Source organism: Pristis pectinata, chromosome 25 (genome assembly GCF_009764475.1).
Source record: "Pristis pectinata isolate sPriPec2 chromosome 25, sPriPec2.1.pri, whole genome shotgun sequence".
NCBI classification, from domain to species: Eukaryota; Metazoa; Chordata; class Chondrichthyes; order Rhinopristiformes; family Pristidae; genus Pristis; species Pristis pectinata.
The window spans coordinates 8,510,682-8,527,714 of NC_067429.1; the positions used below are offsets into that span (position 1 = coordinate 8,510,682).

The window sequence follows — 17,033 nt, forward strand, 5'->3', positions numbered from 1 at the left end:
GTTGATGTTTGAATGAAGTTTGCAAAGTGTAATCAATCGCTTTATTAGCCGGAGCGCGTGTGTTTAACGGTCAATCTGTAGATTATGCGGTCTGCACATGGGTTTGTACTTGACTGCCGTGTGATTATTGAATTAGAACAAGATTTAGGGGGAGTTAGGTACTGAAGGGGGGGGGGGGGTGGAGACAGCAGTCACTTTTCAACAAGACTTAGGAACATTGGCGTTTCTTGAAGAAAATAAAGAGCGTTCTATATACAGGAATTTCAACATCTGTGCAGTCTTTTGCTGTTTCGCGCTATATCTGGTTCGCCTCCTCCAACGCTGGTGATTGTGTTTAACAATGGAATAGATGATGGCTAACCATAGCAGTCAGCTTCTATCAGTGGGTTTTCAACAGACTCAGACATGACAACCCCCAGCGGTGAAGAGCTTTGGGAACCAGAGGCTGGAGTTCACCAATACTTTCTCAATCATGCTGTAACTATTTGGAGTCCTGTTAAACAGAACCACACAATTGTTAATTCACAGTACATTTTAGGACCCTTTTCAAGTCCGCCAGAGTCTATAGACTCAGATATTTCCAGGGATCTCGGCAAAATAACACAGTAAAAATTACGCTGGAAATCTGAAATTAAAACAGTAAATGTTGGAAACATTCAGCAGGTCAGGCCGCATCTCTGGAGAGACATAACAGTTAACGTTTTCACAGGTCCGAGACCCAAGGGTCGGCGATCTACAATGTTAACTCTTAGCTTCTCTCACCACAGATGTTGCCGACTTGTTAAGTAACCGTGGTTCACGCGTCAGCAAGAATAATAAGCTTCCAGGACTTTCAAGGCAAAAGGGAAGAGAGTCACCTCAGCCCAGTTCAATTCTCTCCTCATCAGACATCAAAAGTATAGCTGGGCAGGTTAATCCGGATTGGGAGAGAGTCCTGGTCCATTGCCACTCTGATAAAGAAAGGAGAATCCGATTCTACTTGTAACTGTGTTGGTAGAATGGGTTAGTTAAGCGAACTCAGCAAAGACTAGGATATAAACGGGGATCTTAAGTGACCGTTACTTATACCAACAGTGTCTTGCTCTTATACGTAAGTTTTGAACACATTTAAAAAAATCCTGTTTGAATTTAAGATGTTCCAAAGTATTTTGCAACCAAGGAAGCAAAGTCTGAAATGGTACTTTTGAAATAGGGCATTCATTTACAAGAAAGTAAAACTTGCTCCTTGTACAACGAAAGGCAACATTGAGGTATTCCTTGAGATGTACTTGTTAATGTGCAGAATGCATAAACAATATAAACATTTTCTCCCTAAACTGACAACGTACTGAAATAGTCAAAGCTTGGCTACATTCTAAGGGTTTTTTTGACTGTTTAATCATTGCATTTTAATATTCAATCAACCCAAGAATTTCAGTTTAGGGGAAAGTGCAGATGAACTATAATGACTAACAACAGTAGAAGAATACACTGTCTTTATGTCAAGTTCCACTTTTAAGCAACGTTTGATTTCTTGTAAATTTGTCGATGGAGATATTTGCAGTGGAATCTTAACCCATTGAACAAAACAGACAAGGGCTCAGACAAGGCTGTAGAAAGTATGACCATCTCCTCATTCGGAAAATGTCCCTGCTGAAGTTACCTTTAAAACATTTGGGAGAGCAATTAAGCAGCTTGCTTTTGCTGTTGTCTGCTGCTTGCTTTCTCTCTCCTTAATCTGTTTCCTCTAAGAAGATATTTTCTCTTCCTGCCTATTTTTGCCTCTCTGTGCGGATATTTCTATACGTTCTCCCCACCCATGCTCTCTGACTCTGTTCCTCCCTCCGCCTTTGTCTCCTTCCTCTGTTCTCCCCACCCGTGTTTTGTTGGAATTACCGACATTTCGTTTCTCCCATTGGGTTATTTTGTTCTACTTTGCACCCCCTGTCCGAGGAGCTCTTTTTTCTCTGCTTACAATTTCCTTCTCTCTGCATATTTCCTTTCTGTTCCTGTTTATTATTTCCTGAGCTTGTCTCTAGCTGATTTCTCGTGTGTGAGAAAGAGAAAGAGAATAGAGGTTTCTTTCGACTTTTCTCGTCCTGTGAGTTTTCCTCTCTGTATCTCTGTGGGTACATGTGCGTTAGCATGCCATATTGGAATTCTTGGTCCTGTTTTTATTCTGCAGTCGCCTCAGCAAGTTGCATTCGCCATATGTGTGTTTAACCTAACTGTGTTCTTTCATCTTCATTTTACGGAAATGAATATTAAAACCGCAAGTCAAAAATTGTTTGCAGCCTGTCCTCAGCAGAGACTCCAAGTACAACACTGTATTCAAAATGTTTCTGCAGAAAACTGCAAATAACCGCTGACTACTGCGCCTCCCACTAAGAGGGGTGGGTGGATTGAGGGAGAACTGGTTGAATTTTTGACAGGACCAATTGAATATTTGAAATGGAGTGAGGAACAGCGGTAACTGGTGTGGAATTGTTTCTAAAAAGCAAATCTCCCCATCACAGCCAGCATAAGAACAGATCGAGTCGAAATGAGTAACCAGGAGGTGATTCACTGAACTGAGATCATATTTTCTTACAAGTGTAGGAGTTTATTTTAATTCTCTGCTCTTCAAAGAAATCGCCCATCATCCAATTTAATCATAGCCGCCCAAAAGTAAAAAAAGTACACCGTCCGCAACAAACTTTCAAAAAACAGCCCCCTTTGATTGTTGAAATTTCTCCCTGAGTAACGCCCTGTTGGAAGTGACACTTCTCTTGCATCCCAGGGAGAAAGTAAACGCATTTATGTAACTTCATTGTTCAAAATATAAATCTTTATGCTCGTTTACTAAGTAAACCTGGCAGTTTTCAGAGAATTAAGTGCAATACTGGTGTCTCCTCATTTGGTTTTATCCGATTGTTAATTAGCTTAACCTTGGTGAAGTAACCCTTCATGTTATAGTGGATTTATCCTACATTTGCTTACACTTCACACTCTGCCGCCAGTTATTGAAGTCTTGTGGATTGTGCTTACATCCTTCGCAAACCCTACTTGCCTCGCCCGTCACTAAAATTAATAACCTTATACTTAAAAACAAAGTAGGCCAATTAAAATCAACCCTGCTAACATAACCAAAATAACCAAACATCGTCCACTGTAGAAAATATTACTCTCTGTGGTCGTGACGTGATGATACTTGAAGCCTGAACTTTTGAGTTACACATGTCAATCTTCATGAGACTTTTACTGCTTGAATTTGCCAGTAAAAGAAAACAGAACTTGGCCCGTTCTGCAGTCTATTTTATGCTCAGTCTAAAGACAATTTTCTCCCTGTAACTAACCATAGCCACTAGCTGCCATCCCTATAAATAAACCTCATTCCTCCCAGAGGAGAAGAGGCAGCCCTTGTGTGTTGCTTGCAGAGCTCAAGTCATTTCAATGTAAGAAGGTAGCATTTTAAGTATTGCAAACTTTACTGTACACACTAAGTTTGTTTCAAGCATTTAATTTACTTTAAAAAAAAGCCATACCCTGAAATATCTGTTCTGGACACTTTGGTTATGTTTCAAGTGAGTGTTCAGATTCCATGGAATGTCTAGGAAAAGAACTTTGGTGTGCCTGATGTCCTGGCCAACACTCCTCCCTCAGGCAACAGATAAAGCTAGATGTCATTGCAGTAGGTTGCACCTTGCTATGCACAAAATGGTGGCTTAAGTTATCCACGGTAACAAATGTGGTGAGTTGTACGTGAAACCCTTAAATTTCTGCTTGGCACCAAAGAGCATTATTTAAATCGAGGTACTTTCCAATTACATTACGATTAACTGCCTCTTATTCATTGAATTAAGATAATTACATAGAATTTATGGCATTGTAACAGGCTGTTTGACACAGCAGGTCCTGTCCTCAATTAAAAGTGCTTACAATTGTTTGCACTGAAGTATTTTTTCTCCTATCATAAACTGACAGGCTCCATAGGACAGCAGTTCCCCAGCCCTGGGATGGGGGTCACTAGGATGCTTGATGGTGTAACATTAGTTTTTTTTACACTTGGAAGAGTAACTCATTAACTGCAGCATACCAGAATCTTTTCTATTCAACAAACATTTCTAAATGATCAATTTATTTAGAATTTAAACAAGTCAGGCATGATTGCACCATTTTGGGATCACAAAAGTCAGAATCAAAATCAGGGTTTATTATCACTGGCATATGTTGTGAAATTTGTTTTGTGGCAGCAGTACATTGCAAGACACAAAATAAAGGCATCCAATGTTTAGATCAAGTCTAGCTAAGAAATAGGTGGTGAAGCATAATTAGCCAGCCTTATGATTTTAAGAACAACACAAGCAACGGTAGGTCTCGAGTCAACATTCTCACATAGTTCTGGCCAGGGTCACTGGGTGGGGGTTAAAAGCAGGAACACTAAGATAAAGGTGCTGAGGACAAATTCAGCAACTGCTGTTCTGGCTATAGTAGTCTAGTTAAACACTGGTCAGGGATTAAGCCTATGGGCTGCTTCTGGAGCGCTCTCAATGATTGTTTTGCTCACATTGTTACCAGATGGAATGATGGTGCATCCTTTACATAATATCCGCGAGGAGTTTATTGCAACTTACAATCATTTCAGTGAAATTTATCAGTGGGTGTCTGAATAATTTTCCATCACACCCATGTACAGTGAAATGATATATTATAAAGTTTGCTCATATATATTTGGAGTTTTTAAAAGCAAGCTTTTTTTTTGCTATTGAAGATAAATTAAAGCCCCGTCACTGGTAATGAGAACAGTCTTTGCAATATAGATATTAGCTTTCAGCTATTTTTGACTATGCAAGAGTGCCTATGTCACTTTCATGTCAAAACACAAAGACACAACAGATTGAATTAAACAAGCAGATTCAAGAAGCAGGCTCAATGTATTTTTTGGTTAACTCAGCACACTGAAATATGTTGTTTGGAGAAGCACCTGTTAGACCAGCTTGCCCAAATATTCATAAATGTCATTACAGGTCTTCATGTACAGGAAGCCTGCAGCCAGTTCATCATTACAACCTATTAGTCTGTGCAGTGCTGGGTGTGTGTTGTAGGCAAGGAGCCATTTTAATTATCTATCGCTTCCCTCTCATATCTTGGCATACTTTGTACATGATTGTTGCAGTATCTTGCTGTCAAGCACTTCTCTGCATAATATTTATGGTGTCTAATATGACTGTGCTAAATGTGTATCATTTCATGCTTCTTGTGTACCATAAACTCCTGATAAATGCTCACCTTAATTCGTTGGGACAACTTACACCCAGAATATACTTCTGAAAGGGAGCAGATGTGCAATGGGAGCTTTTTACGTTTAAGCATGATAGTTTTCATGTTTCATAAATTAACAGGAAATGCACAGTTAACTAGTTAACATTTTGGATAAGTCCTTTGATTCTCAAATGCATGTGATGTCTTTTAAGAAGGGTAGTGAATGCTGTCTAGTTGCAGTGGTTTCTGCTTATTTCAAGTTTCTTGGATGTCTCCTCTGCACCGCTAGCCCCTGCTCCACTTCACCTTTATCTTTTGTTACTCAAACTCCCTTTTGCGTGTTGTCTGTAAATGAAAGTGCGAGTGAGTGAGATCATGTGCTGCTGTATTTTGCTGGAGAACAAACACTCTGTTTTCCAGTGCTGAGTGTTAAGGACATGCCTTCTCTTGGCCTCACTGAGATACTTGCCAGCTCAGTAGTAGCACGTGTTGGTGTTGTTCTGGGAGTAGCTGAACTCTGCGTTACCCCAACGCTGTCAGGAGACATGTTTATAAACCTGTTCAATGAGCCACGGTACAGTTGGCCCTGGAGCGAGATGAGATCCAACTTCTTAGAAACAACATTTCCTGAAGCTGCCATTAAATATGAAATAATCCCACTTTAGGAGGGCAGGATTTCAAACGGCAATGTCCAGCTATGGTGTCTTTCAATATTTGATAATGGTGTGTTTAAAAGCCACACATTACACAGCAGCTTGGAGAGTGTAGGCTGGATCAGTTAAAAGAAATGAAGTACAGTCTGTGTGCTATTTCCCATACAAGAAAATTCCTAAACCTTGGGTGAGTTTGGGAATACAACATTGGTTTGTGAATTTTTTTTCAATTTTAATCATGCTTCAATTCTAATTTTATGTTCATGTTGTTTAACAGAGATCGATGTTTGATACTTGTTTCCAGTGACCTACTAATGGGTCACAAGGAATATCAGCAAGCCTGTATCAGCTCGCTTCAATAAATGGTTCAAAAAATAAAACAACATTTAATGCAGGATATAAAACTGCATGTCATGTTTAGGATAGATCACTGGGCTCTGGAAATTGCCCAAGAGGGAATAGCTACCCGGAATGGCAATTTCTCAATGTAAGAAGGTGCCTGAAGCTAAACCTTGGATCTGTTAACCCTGCATGTTAAAAATATTGTGGTCCATACATGGCTACGAGCAGAGCTATTCTCCATCAGACATTTTTTCCTTGTCTATAGAGAGTGGTTGTTATTAGGGTCATAGATTCATGCAGCGCGGAAACAGGTCCGACAGTCCATTGAATCTGTGCTGACTATCGAACACAATTTACACTACTCCTATTTTATTTTATTCTCCACCCATTCCCATCAACTTCCTGCAGATTCTACCCCTCCCCTACACATTGGCGGAAATTCAGAATGCCCAATTAACTACCAACCTGTATGTCTATGGGATGTGAAGAGACCGGAGCACCCAGAGGAAACCCACAGCAGAACTTGCAAATTTCATATGGATAGCATCAGAGGTCAAGGATTGAACCTGGGTTGCTGGTTCAATCCTGACTTTCCAGTGCTATCTGTATGGAATTTGTGCCATTTTTTTCCAGTATTATGTTCTACATGTAGGAACCAGGACGGTGGTACTTCTAACTGTGGGTGCTGGCAAGTTTTATTGAAAGGGACAATGAGGGAAGAGAGGGAGGAAGAGTGGAGTTAATCCCCACCCTCACCAAACATACAACTTCAACAGACTTCTGACGCATTTTTGCTGCAGAGATCAATTCAGCACAGGAGAAGGCCAGTCAACTTATGGAGTCTGCACTGGCTCTTTTGAAGAGCAAATTGCACTGCCCATAGAAAGTTCTATCTGCAAACGTGGGAGAATTCATTACCTTGCCAGAGGGAGAGGGAAGGTGAGAGTATATGACACCTAGGGCTGGCACGGGAGTGTAGCAGTTAGTGTAACGCTATTACAGCGCCAGCGACCCAGTTCAATTCCAGTCGCTGTCTTTAAAGAGTTTGTACGTTCTCCCCGTGTCTGCATGTATTTCCTCTGGGTGCTCCAGTTTCCTCCCACATTCCAAAGACATACAGGTTAAGAAGTTGTGGGCATGCTATGTTGGCGCCGGAAGCTTGGCGACACTTGCGGGCTGCTCCCCAGAACACTCTACGCAAAAGATATGTTTCACTGTGTGTTTTGATATACATGTGACTAATAAAGATATCTTATCTAGTATAAATATCAGAAAACTCACATAATTCCTCTGGGAAAATCAACAAAGATACTTTTTCACTTTCACTTCATCCGCTCAAGCCCTCGTTTTTAGGGCGAAGTGTCCCACATTCATAACAAGTTTGAAGATATATATCTTTTTCTGACAAAGCTGCTGAGAAAGATAATGTTGAATAGCTGCCTCAGAGCATGAAAGAGCTATCCCACTCCTAATTTTGCATGAAATTCCCTATCCATTGTGGAAAAGTTAGGAGTGAAAGAATTCAAAGTGGCTGGCTTTTGCACACAAACACACACACTATTTTATGGATGTGTATATTTATAACCTCGCATCGTGGTCGAGGTGGTAGGGGAGTTCATCTGAGGCCCTTCTTCTCAGTCTGCCCCCTCCTCCCCCTCCCCTCCCTACCCCTGCTACATGTTGCAAAACTATCTTGGGCTCTCCCGTTGAAGGAGGCCAAAAATCCTGTGCATTCATTCCAAGCGACTGGCTTCACCTCCTTCCATCGGTTGTGAAAATTACTGTCGGGTGGACACCTGATTTGTCAGGACAGCGGTGAGCTTTCTCACACACAAAGAATGACTTCATTGACAGGCACAAAGACTGGAGAGATGCCTATTGATTTTGGCCGCATCCTCTGATGGGAGCTGGCATGCCTGTTGGAGACAAGTTAGTGGGATGGTAGGAGTGGATGGGATGGGAAGTAAAGGGTTAGGGGTGCAGGGAGAAACAGTGCTGTACTACAGTACTGATCGTATTATTCAGGTCACCCAACCTCAGTACCCTATTATCCACTACATTGGTATTTACACACTGCAATCTTCAAAACTGCAGCTATCGGCAAATTTACCACATCAGAGAAAGTCCTTAGTGCTGATAAAAGACTAACCAATCTGTTAACTCTGCAAAAAAAGTTAAAAAGAGGAAGGGGTCACAGAGCCATAGTTTAAAATGCAAAGATCTTTTTAAATCTTACAGTGGATTATGTAAATCATAACAAAATAAGATCTAATTCATACAATAGCTCACAGTTCCAGCAATCCTAAGCTTCAAGGACTGTTTGTGTATACGTCTGTACATTCAGCCTGTTACCTTGTGGGATTCTCCTGCATGCTCTGGTTTTCTCCCACATCCAAGGACATGGTGGTTAGTACGTTAGTTGCCACTGAAAGTTGCCATTAGTTTGTGGGCAAGTGGTGGAATTTGGGAGCAGTGTGGGAATGCGGGAAAAATAAAATGGGATTAGCGTAAGTAGGTAGTTGATAATTGGCATGGACTTGGTGAGCAGGAGGACCTGTTTCTGTTAGTTTACTGATTCTTGTGGGAGGAAGGCAGGGATATTCCTATAGTGAGACAACTTGCTTGATTCATTTATTGTTAAAATAGGATAGAAAAGAATGTCACAAATTGGTCAGAGGCTTAATACCAGAAACTGTAATTTCTGTAAAACAATTTCTTGCTGCAGACGTCACCAGCGATAGCTTTCGGATTTTGTTGAAAGGTAGTCGACCTGAAACCTTTATGGCCAGAAAGCTGACACTTGACAGATGCTGGAAGAGTCTCTTCTGGCACAGTGGCACAGCTAGTAGAGTTGCTGCCTGACAGTACCAGAGACCCAAGTTCAATCCCGACTTCAGGTGCTGTCTGCATGTTCTCCGTGTGACTGCGTGACTTTCCTCTGGATGCTTCGGTTTCTTCCCATGTGCCAGAGATGCGCAGGTTGGTAGTTTAATTGGCAGCTGTATATTGCCCCTAGTCTACAGATGTGGTAAAATCTAGGGGGAGGTACTGAGAATATGAAGGAAGGAGGGGAATAAAAAATTGGGATTAGTGTAGAAATGGGTGCTAGATGCTCGGTGGAGACAACAATCCTTCACAGTCCTGACAAGGTGGTGGTGAGCTGGCTGCAGAGGCACTCATTTGGTTTGGTGGCAACAGAATGACGGTTCCAAAAAATACTGCAGATGCTGGAGATACTCAGCAGGTCAGGCAGCATCTTTGGAGAGAGAAACCATCAAGTCAATAACTTCTCTGTTCCAGTTTTTATTTTGGAATTTGTGACACCATTTGAGAGAGCTGTTAAGGGTTTAGTCTGTGGGTCTGGAGGTCAGAGTATGTTAGTGCACCAACTATGACAATCTGGTAGCTTCATGGGTTCCATCGTTAAGGCAGGACTTTAAATTCCAGATCTAATTAATTAATTGATTAATTTGAATTTAAATTGCATATTTGTCACACTGGTTCTTAAACTCATACTTCCCCATCACTAGTCCCAACCTCTGCATTCCTAGTTCAGTAATGTAACCATTGTGTTGGCATACCCCTTTGTACCAAAGTAATTACATTTTCCATGCATGCAATTTTCTTTAAATAATAAACTCTCTTCCTGGATATATTTTTGTTTCCTTCTGAACCATGTGCATTTTTCTGCATTGAGATGCATCTGCCAGCACTTGGCAGAAGCCTCATGTTTATTCAAATCCACCTGTTGCTTATCTTGGGTCTTTTATTCCCACCCAGTCACTTTTCATTAAATTTGTATCATCTATAAATTATGTCCTTGCACTTGTGACATCTTTCTCCTGTTCTTCCATTCCATAGACCAGAAAAATCATGCACCTATAATACGTGGCCTGCCAGAGCCTTGGAGCCGAAATCTCCAGCACCGCTTGTGGTTTCTGCTGTTCCAGTTCTTGAGTACTTTTCATCCCTGTGCCATTAGCAGCTGTTCCTTTGGTTACAAAGGTCCTGAGCTCTGGAATTTCCTTCCCTGTGTTTTTGTCTCCTTTAAGGCACTTCTTATAAACAATCACTTCAGATGAGCTTGCTGTCATTTGCCTGAATTTGGTATTGAAATTTTGTCTGTTAACCCTCCCAATGCAGTACCTTGAGACATTTGGATACATTCAAGGTACAGTGTTAATAGTGATTGTTACATTTCCTTAAAAAATGCTACCTACCATCTCATCATACAAGAAATTCAGCTACAACATTACAATTCATAGATAGTCCAAAAACAATATTGTCGCAATTCTCTATGTAATTTAATGGATGTACTTATATATGAAATGATCTGTGTGGATGGCACGCAAACAGAAGCATTTCACTGTGTCCCAGTACATGTGCCAATAAGCCAATTACCATTATCATTAATCAATCCTTTCAAGAAGTGACATCACTTTCCAATTTATTTTATTTGCAAAGGAAACACAAGGGGATGGTTCTACAAATTCTGGTTTTACATGGAAATACATGAGCAGTTACACTACTGCTAGTAGTTGATGTTTTTTAGACCACACGGTTTACAGTTTTGGGACTTCTTGTGCACTAGGACTAGATGGTTGACCTAAACCTAGTCCAGAATAAGCTAGGGGAATTTGAATAAAGCTGGAGGTTGTGTTGAGAGCTGATACATGCAGTACTACGTCAGCATAGGTAGGGGTGTTTCAAAGGCAGCAAAAAAAGAATCAGAAATGCATTTAAATGCAGAGGTGTACACAGGGGAGAATCTGCAGGGACACAAACCCACCCAATATACAATGAAACAAGATGTGATGTTATGGATGCATTTACTTGTCACATAATATTATGGAAAAGTGCACAAATCCTTCAAAAGATCAGCAAATTTAGTTTTACCTGCAATTTGAGTGGAATTCTTTGCATGAATAGAAATAAAATAATTCATGTGGGAAATGAACATTTGGGGTTTATGACTGATGATAAATTCAAACCATTGCCATAATGCTTTCAAGTAGTAAATAAAACGAATCATATTTTAGAATGTGTCAGAATGTCAATATTCATCCAATGTAGTGCAGTTATCGTGATAAATTACTCATTAGTGCAATTGAATTTTTGTGTGTGTTTAGTCCTTGTGGGGGAACCTCCCTGCTCTGAAGCTGAGACTGCTGTAGACTCATTGCTAGAGACTGATTAGTCAAATACTCTGTTATCATAGACTGTGTTTTGTGGGGTGGGTGAAGATAAATAGTATGGATTATGCTATTTTTCTCCATCTGGAACTTCGTAACGTTAGTTATCTGTGACTGAGATTATACTACAAATTGTTACAGAGTGGTAACGAGACAAACTGAGTGAACAGAAAAAAAATTTCATGAAAATATTTCATAAAAGATTCAGGCATCATAAAGAAACTGCAAGGAAACCAAACATAGAACCACAATCTGGAATTCAAATCAAACCTTTTATATCATTGCTTTCTCATTTGGGTTATGGGTGTACTGTGAACTCTAACCATTGAAACATTTTAATATTATTTTTATATTATAGCAATTTTAAAAATTGCTTATTAACATTCATAGTAGGTGCTATATTTGTGGGTTTGCAGTATTGTTCCAGTTTCCAGTTTTCCTTGTACAGTTTGTCAAAGACTGGTCCTGAGACTTGTGGATGTTGGCAGGTTAGTACTTTTGATTGCTATGAGTGCAAGACCATTTAATGCCCACCATGTAACTTCCAATGAGATGGCAACAGCTGTAGTCACCCAGTTGACTTCCACAGAACTGTAGAGACAAGGAGTTCCAGGACTTAGATCCAGTGATGGTGAAGAAAATGATATATTTCTATGTCAGGATGATACGTGATCGAAGGTGGTGACATTTCTATGTGGTTGTGTGCTTCTGGCTGGTGGGAACCCTGAATTGGGGAGCACTATTACAGAAGCTTTGACAAGTTACTGCAATGAATCTTGTAGATGACACACTCTGCAGCCACAGTGTGTCAGCGTTGAAGGGGGTTTCAATTTTTCAGGGTGATGGATGTGTACTAGCTTTGGATGGGTTGGGTTTTTGGTTATAGTTGGAATTTCACTCGTCTGATGGCGAGGATTCCATCAGACTTGTCACATGCCTTGCAGATGGTAGAAACGCCTCAGTATGTCAGGAGGTGAATCATTGGCCTGCCTTGGTAGCCAAGTTATCTACAAGATTGATCTAGTTACATTTTTGGTCAATAACCTCAAGGATGCTGATCTTGGGAACGTCAGTAATCATGATGCTGTTTGATGCCAAAGAGATCAATGATGATCAATTAGCAATTTAAGTATAATCTTTAATTTATTCATCAGTCCCAATATTTCCTCCTTTGCCGTGAGGCATTTTTGCCCACTTGAGCTTTGGAATTCACGCTGGAATTTATGCACTTTTTTTGTAATCTTTATGTTCACACAAACCCCGCTTGGCAAAAGCCCATTGAGATTGTGATCAGGAGTAGGTTTCAGAGCAGACATTAATTTGTAGTTAGCAGTAAGTCAGTGTTAACTCATTTGTGCCGTTGTCAGTCAGTCTCTTCTGAAATTTACTCATTGTCTTCCTTGTGTGCACTATACATGTTTAAAAAACCTGCACCCTGGCCATTTCAGAGACTCTTAATATTGAGCTGTCACAGTCTGATTTTCATAACAACTGGCAGATATATGTTTCAAATCAGTTCCAATCCCCACTTCCATTTCATGGGCTTAACTGTTTTCTCAGGGGTAGCACAGTAGCACTAATAAAGCTGCTGCCTCAAAGCTCCAGCAACCTGGGTTCAATCCTGACTTCTAGTGCTCCCAGTGTTGAGTTAGCACATTCTCCCTGTGACTGTGTGGGTTTACCCCCTTGGGTCTCTGGTTTCCACTGCCCCCCCCCCCCCACCCCCACCAAATCCTAAAGACATGCAGGTTGGTGGGTTAATTGGCCACTGAAAATTACACCAAGTGTGCAAGTGAGCAGTGAAATACAGGGGGAATCGATGGGAACCTGAGGAGAATAAAGAAAAGGTATTAATGTAGGAGTAGTGTAAATGAGTGTTTGATGGTTGGTGCGGACTTGTTGGACCAAAGGGCCTGTTTCTGTGCTGTGTGACACTGTCTCTATGATATGATCTATGTCTACCTAACCATCCTAATACAGGAAAAAATTGCACAACTAAACATCTTGCAATTTTTGTGGACTGCTCAAATATTTAAATGGAATTAATAACTCAGCTGTATCACAGGAATTATTAGCTCACCTACAGTTGCTTCAGCAGTTTCACAACACCACTGCCTAAAAAGGCATAAATTCAGATGTTCTAAACCTTTAACGCCCATTATACCATACAACGGAAACAGATTGTCCTCTTAAGGTTCACAATAAGTAGTTCTGCAACGTAAATGGTAGAGAAAAAGATGTTTTGATTTTACTGAATTTCAGATCCAAAACCAATGCAAAGTATTTTCCATTGACATCATCCTCTGTAATGGTTTCGAGTGCTTTAACATAGAGAAACACTGTTGCATATGCAAAGAGAATAGTGTATATGTTTTCCAAAGTTTCACCCATCCTTCTGTATCATTGTGGTCTGAATTGCAATAAGTTGACTCAGAAGTGTAGACAACCTTAAAACAAGTTCAGCCCGTTAAACGTTTTACTTACTGTGTTGTCTTGTATATCAATGAGTGTTACTTTGGGCACTGCATTGCCTGAAATGTGTGTATAAAACAATGTGTCAGAGTTGATAAAAACAAATTAGTGCACAGCATTGGTCAATCACCAGACCAAATGAATTTTACATAAGCCTGTTAATCATCATTCTATCAGAAAGACTTAATCCTGCAATTTTCTCATCGTGTATTCACTGCTGCTGTTCCAATAAAGCTGTGAAGGTTCTCTTCAGATATGGCTTAACCAAAGTCTTATACAGCTGCAATGTGACTTCCCAACTTTTATTCTCAATGCCCCGACTGATGAAGGCAAACATGCCATATTCCTTCTTTACCGGTATTCTTTAATGTAGATTAAGGCCACGAGATTGTGGTCAACCCTCTTGGTTATCTTCCCATAACACAATGGGATCACTACATCCACCGGAGAGCACTTGGGTCTTTGTTCATTGCCTTTTCCTCTGACAGCACATCAATCTCTCAGTAATGCACTGTAATGTCAGCCTAGATTTTGTGATCAGATCTTGGGAACTGGATTCAAACTCAGCCTTCTCATTGAGCCACAGGAATCATTAAACCGTAAGAAATGAACACTGACTTCGGGGCAGATCATGCATTGGGGCCTATGGCTAATTGAGTTACATAAAGAAAGGTGTCGTTAAGAAGGAGAAACTGTTTCGTGATATCATTTTCAGCTCAAGTCCCCTCAATAAACATGCCATGATCTAAGGCTGGTAGTCCTTCCTTCAACTCTTGTTGAGATTTTAGATCACAGCAAGTCTTGAATTGACATCCTTTCCAGAAACCAGTTGTGGGTCTCGGCTTTAGTGTTTATTCTCTGCTTAAAAACCTTTTATGCGCTGTGATCCCCTCATGTTCAGCAGAGTAGGCAAGTCAGAAAAATCCATTGCGACCAAAGATTCTAAGTAAGTCACTCCATCACCATGCTAAGCCTGTGAGAAGCCAACCAATTTAATTTTTTAAAAATAGCTTACTTTACAAAGAAGTAGCTAATATCAAAAATTAAATTCAATGCAAATTGTTTGTTTCAACAAAACATCTAAAACAGAAGATTCTAATTCATGAAAATCACTGTACCCAGGCACAATATGAAACTAAACAGTATTGCATGAAGTCTCATTTATGCTTTTTCCCAATTACTAGTCTTAGCCTGCTGACATTTTCTTGGTGGCTGTTCTGAAAATTATGTTTCTTTTTTATTTTTTAAAACATCTGCCGCTGAATAAATAACTGTTAGGTTATAAAATTGGTTTGGCATTCTTTTTAATTTAGCGTCTTTGTAGTTGTTTGAGTTTCCTCTCTCAGAAGAAATGATTAGCAATAATTACTTCTAATAAAAATGCATTAGCACATTCTAAACAGGTACTGTCACTGTTGGCACTGTTAATCATGGGCAGCCAATTTGCACTCACCAAGGTCCCACAAACAGCAGAGAGATAACAGACCAAGTAACTTTGGTGATAAAGCAGCGAATACTCTGCAGATAAGCAGCAACTGTAGAGAAAGAAACAGCATTTGAAATCGGACTTTTCATCAGAACCGATGAAGCATAACAGCCTCAAATATTAACTCCAGGAATGTTGCCTGACCTCGGAGCAATTCTCTGAATGCAAAACTGGTCTGTTGTCAAATGGTTCATTTTCCCAAAATACTAAGTACTGACATTTTTCTCCCCCTCTTCTTCCAGGCGGATGTTTCCTTTCCTGAGTTTTAACATCACGGGGCTGGATCCTTCTGCTCATTATAATATTTATGTGGATGTTGTCCTGGCAGATCAGCATCACTGGAGATACCAGGGAGGAAAGTGGGTACAATGTGGCAAAGCAGAAGGCAATATGCAAGGTTAGTGCGCCAGAGACTAAAGGAATGTGTATTCATGGTGATGGTTCCTGAAAGTACTTTAAAGTGGCCCACACGTGCATACTCAGCTTTGGTTCATGCACCCCTTCTGCTGCCTTGTTATGAGTTTATAGGAAGCAGTAGATCAAGATACATTCATAATTCAGCAGTACAATCCAATCTGTCTGGTGATTTCACTCAATATATTTTAATTCATCGGTGTCCATATGCAATAGGAAAATTCTGATGTATGCTATTATATATTTATATCTGTGGCTAATGGTTAACTTTCCATGTTAGTGCATGATGGGCACTTGAAGTTGCAGAGACAATGTATTTCGAAAGCATTTTTTATCCATAAAATTTCCAAACTTCCTCATTCATTGCAGCCTGTCACTCGAGGTCCAAAACACTTTTTGTTAGTGGTCTGTTTTTAGGCCTTGAAGCAAAAATCTGAATGGCAAGGGAATGTCCTGAGGTATGAAAGCTGATATATAATTTAAGGATTTAAACTCTACTTCAGTATAGTAACTTGCATTTACATATAGGGTAATGTTCGATGGAGAATACAGTTCTGACAAGGTTGAGGTGTTGGTTAGAAGCTTTATTTAAGAATGCAAACCACGCAAAATGTGTTTCAGTTAAAGAGAAGAGATTGTGAGAGTAAATTGGAAGAGCCAAAGGATTGAGCCTGGATGGGTTGAAGACTGTACCGCCAGTATTGGAGGGACAGGGGTCAGTGCCCGAGGTCTGCACTGAGTTTCTACTCCAGGTCACTCTGCAGCACAGGTTGAATTAGGCTGTCAGCACTTTCTGGGCTCAAATGCCTAATTGACAGTCACCTTCAGGATGCACAAGGGGAATGAATGTTATTCGAGAGGGGAAGGCAGAAAAGCATTTAAAAAACGATTAAACCTCAGATTTTCCGTCATTTAGTACTTTACTGTGTGAAGTTCTCAGAAACCATCCACACCCTGTGGATGAATTACATTCCCACCTTTTAGGTTTTACATAATTTACTGCACACTTGTGATATTCGCTCCACAATATTGCATTGAAATAATGAATGCCCTGGTTTTACTTTGGCTCATGTAGTTAATAAACTTTCATCATGCCTGGCACATTAATAATTGGAATAGTTTTAGTCAATACAGCACCAAGTGCTGCCAGTTATTTGATGTAAAGTTGCAACTGTGGGTACACCCAATGAATTTCCCCTCTCCTATTCAGGGTGTCACTGTGGTACAGTTGTGCAGACCCAGTCCTCGTGTACG

The 17,033-nt window shown here is 40.3% G+C and overlaps 1 protein-coding gene across 1 annotated transcript in view; it reads left to right on the forward strand.

Moving 5' to 3' along the window:
• The window catches only part of tbx21 (T-box transcription factor 21), a 43,339-nt gene that overhangs the window by 6,616 nt on the left and 19,690 nt on the right, over positions 1 to 17,033 (forward strand). The window contains exon 3 of the mRNA XM_052038599.1: positions 15,608 to 15,762. Coding sequence (XP_051894559.1) covers positions 15,608 to 15,762 — 155 coding nt within the window. The remainder of the gene's footprint in view (positions 1 to 15,607; positions 15,763 to 17,033) is intronic.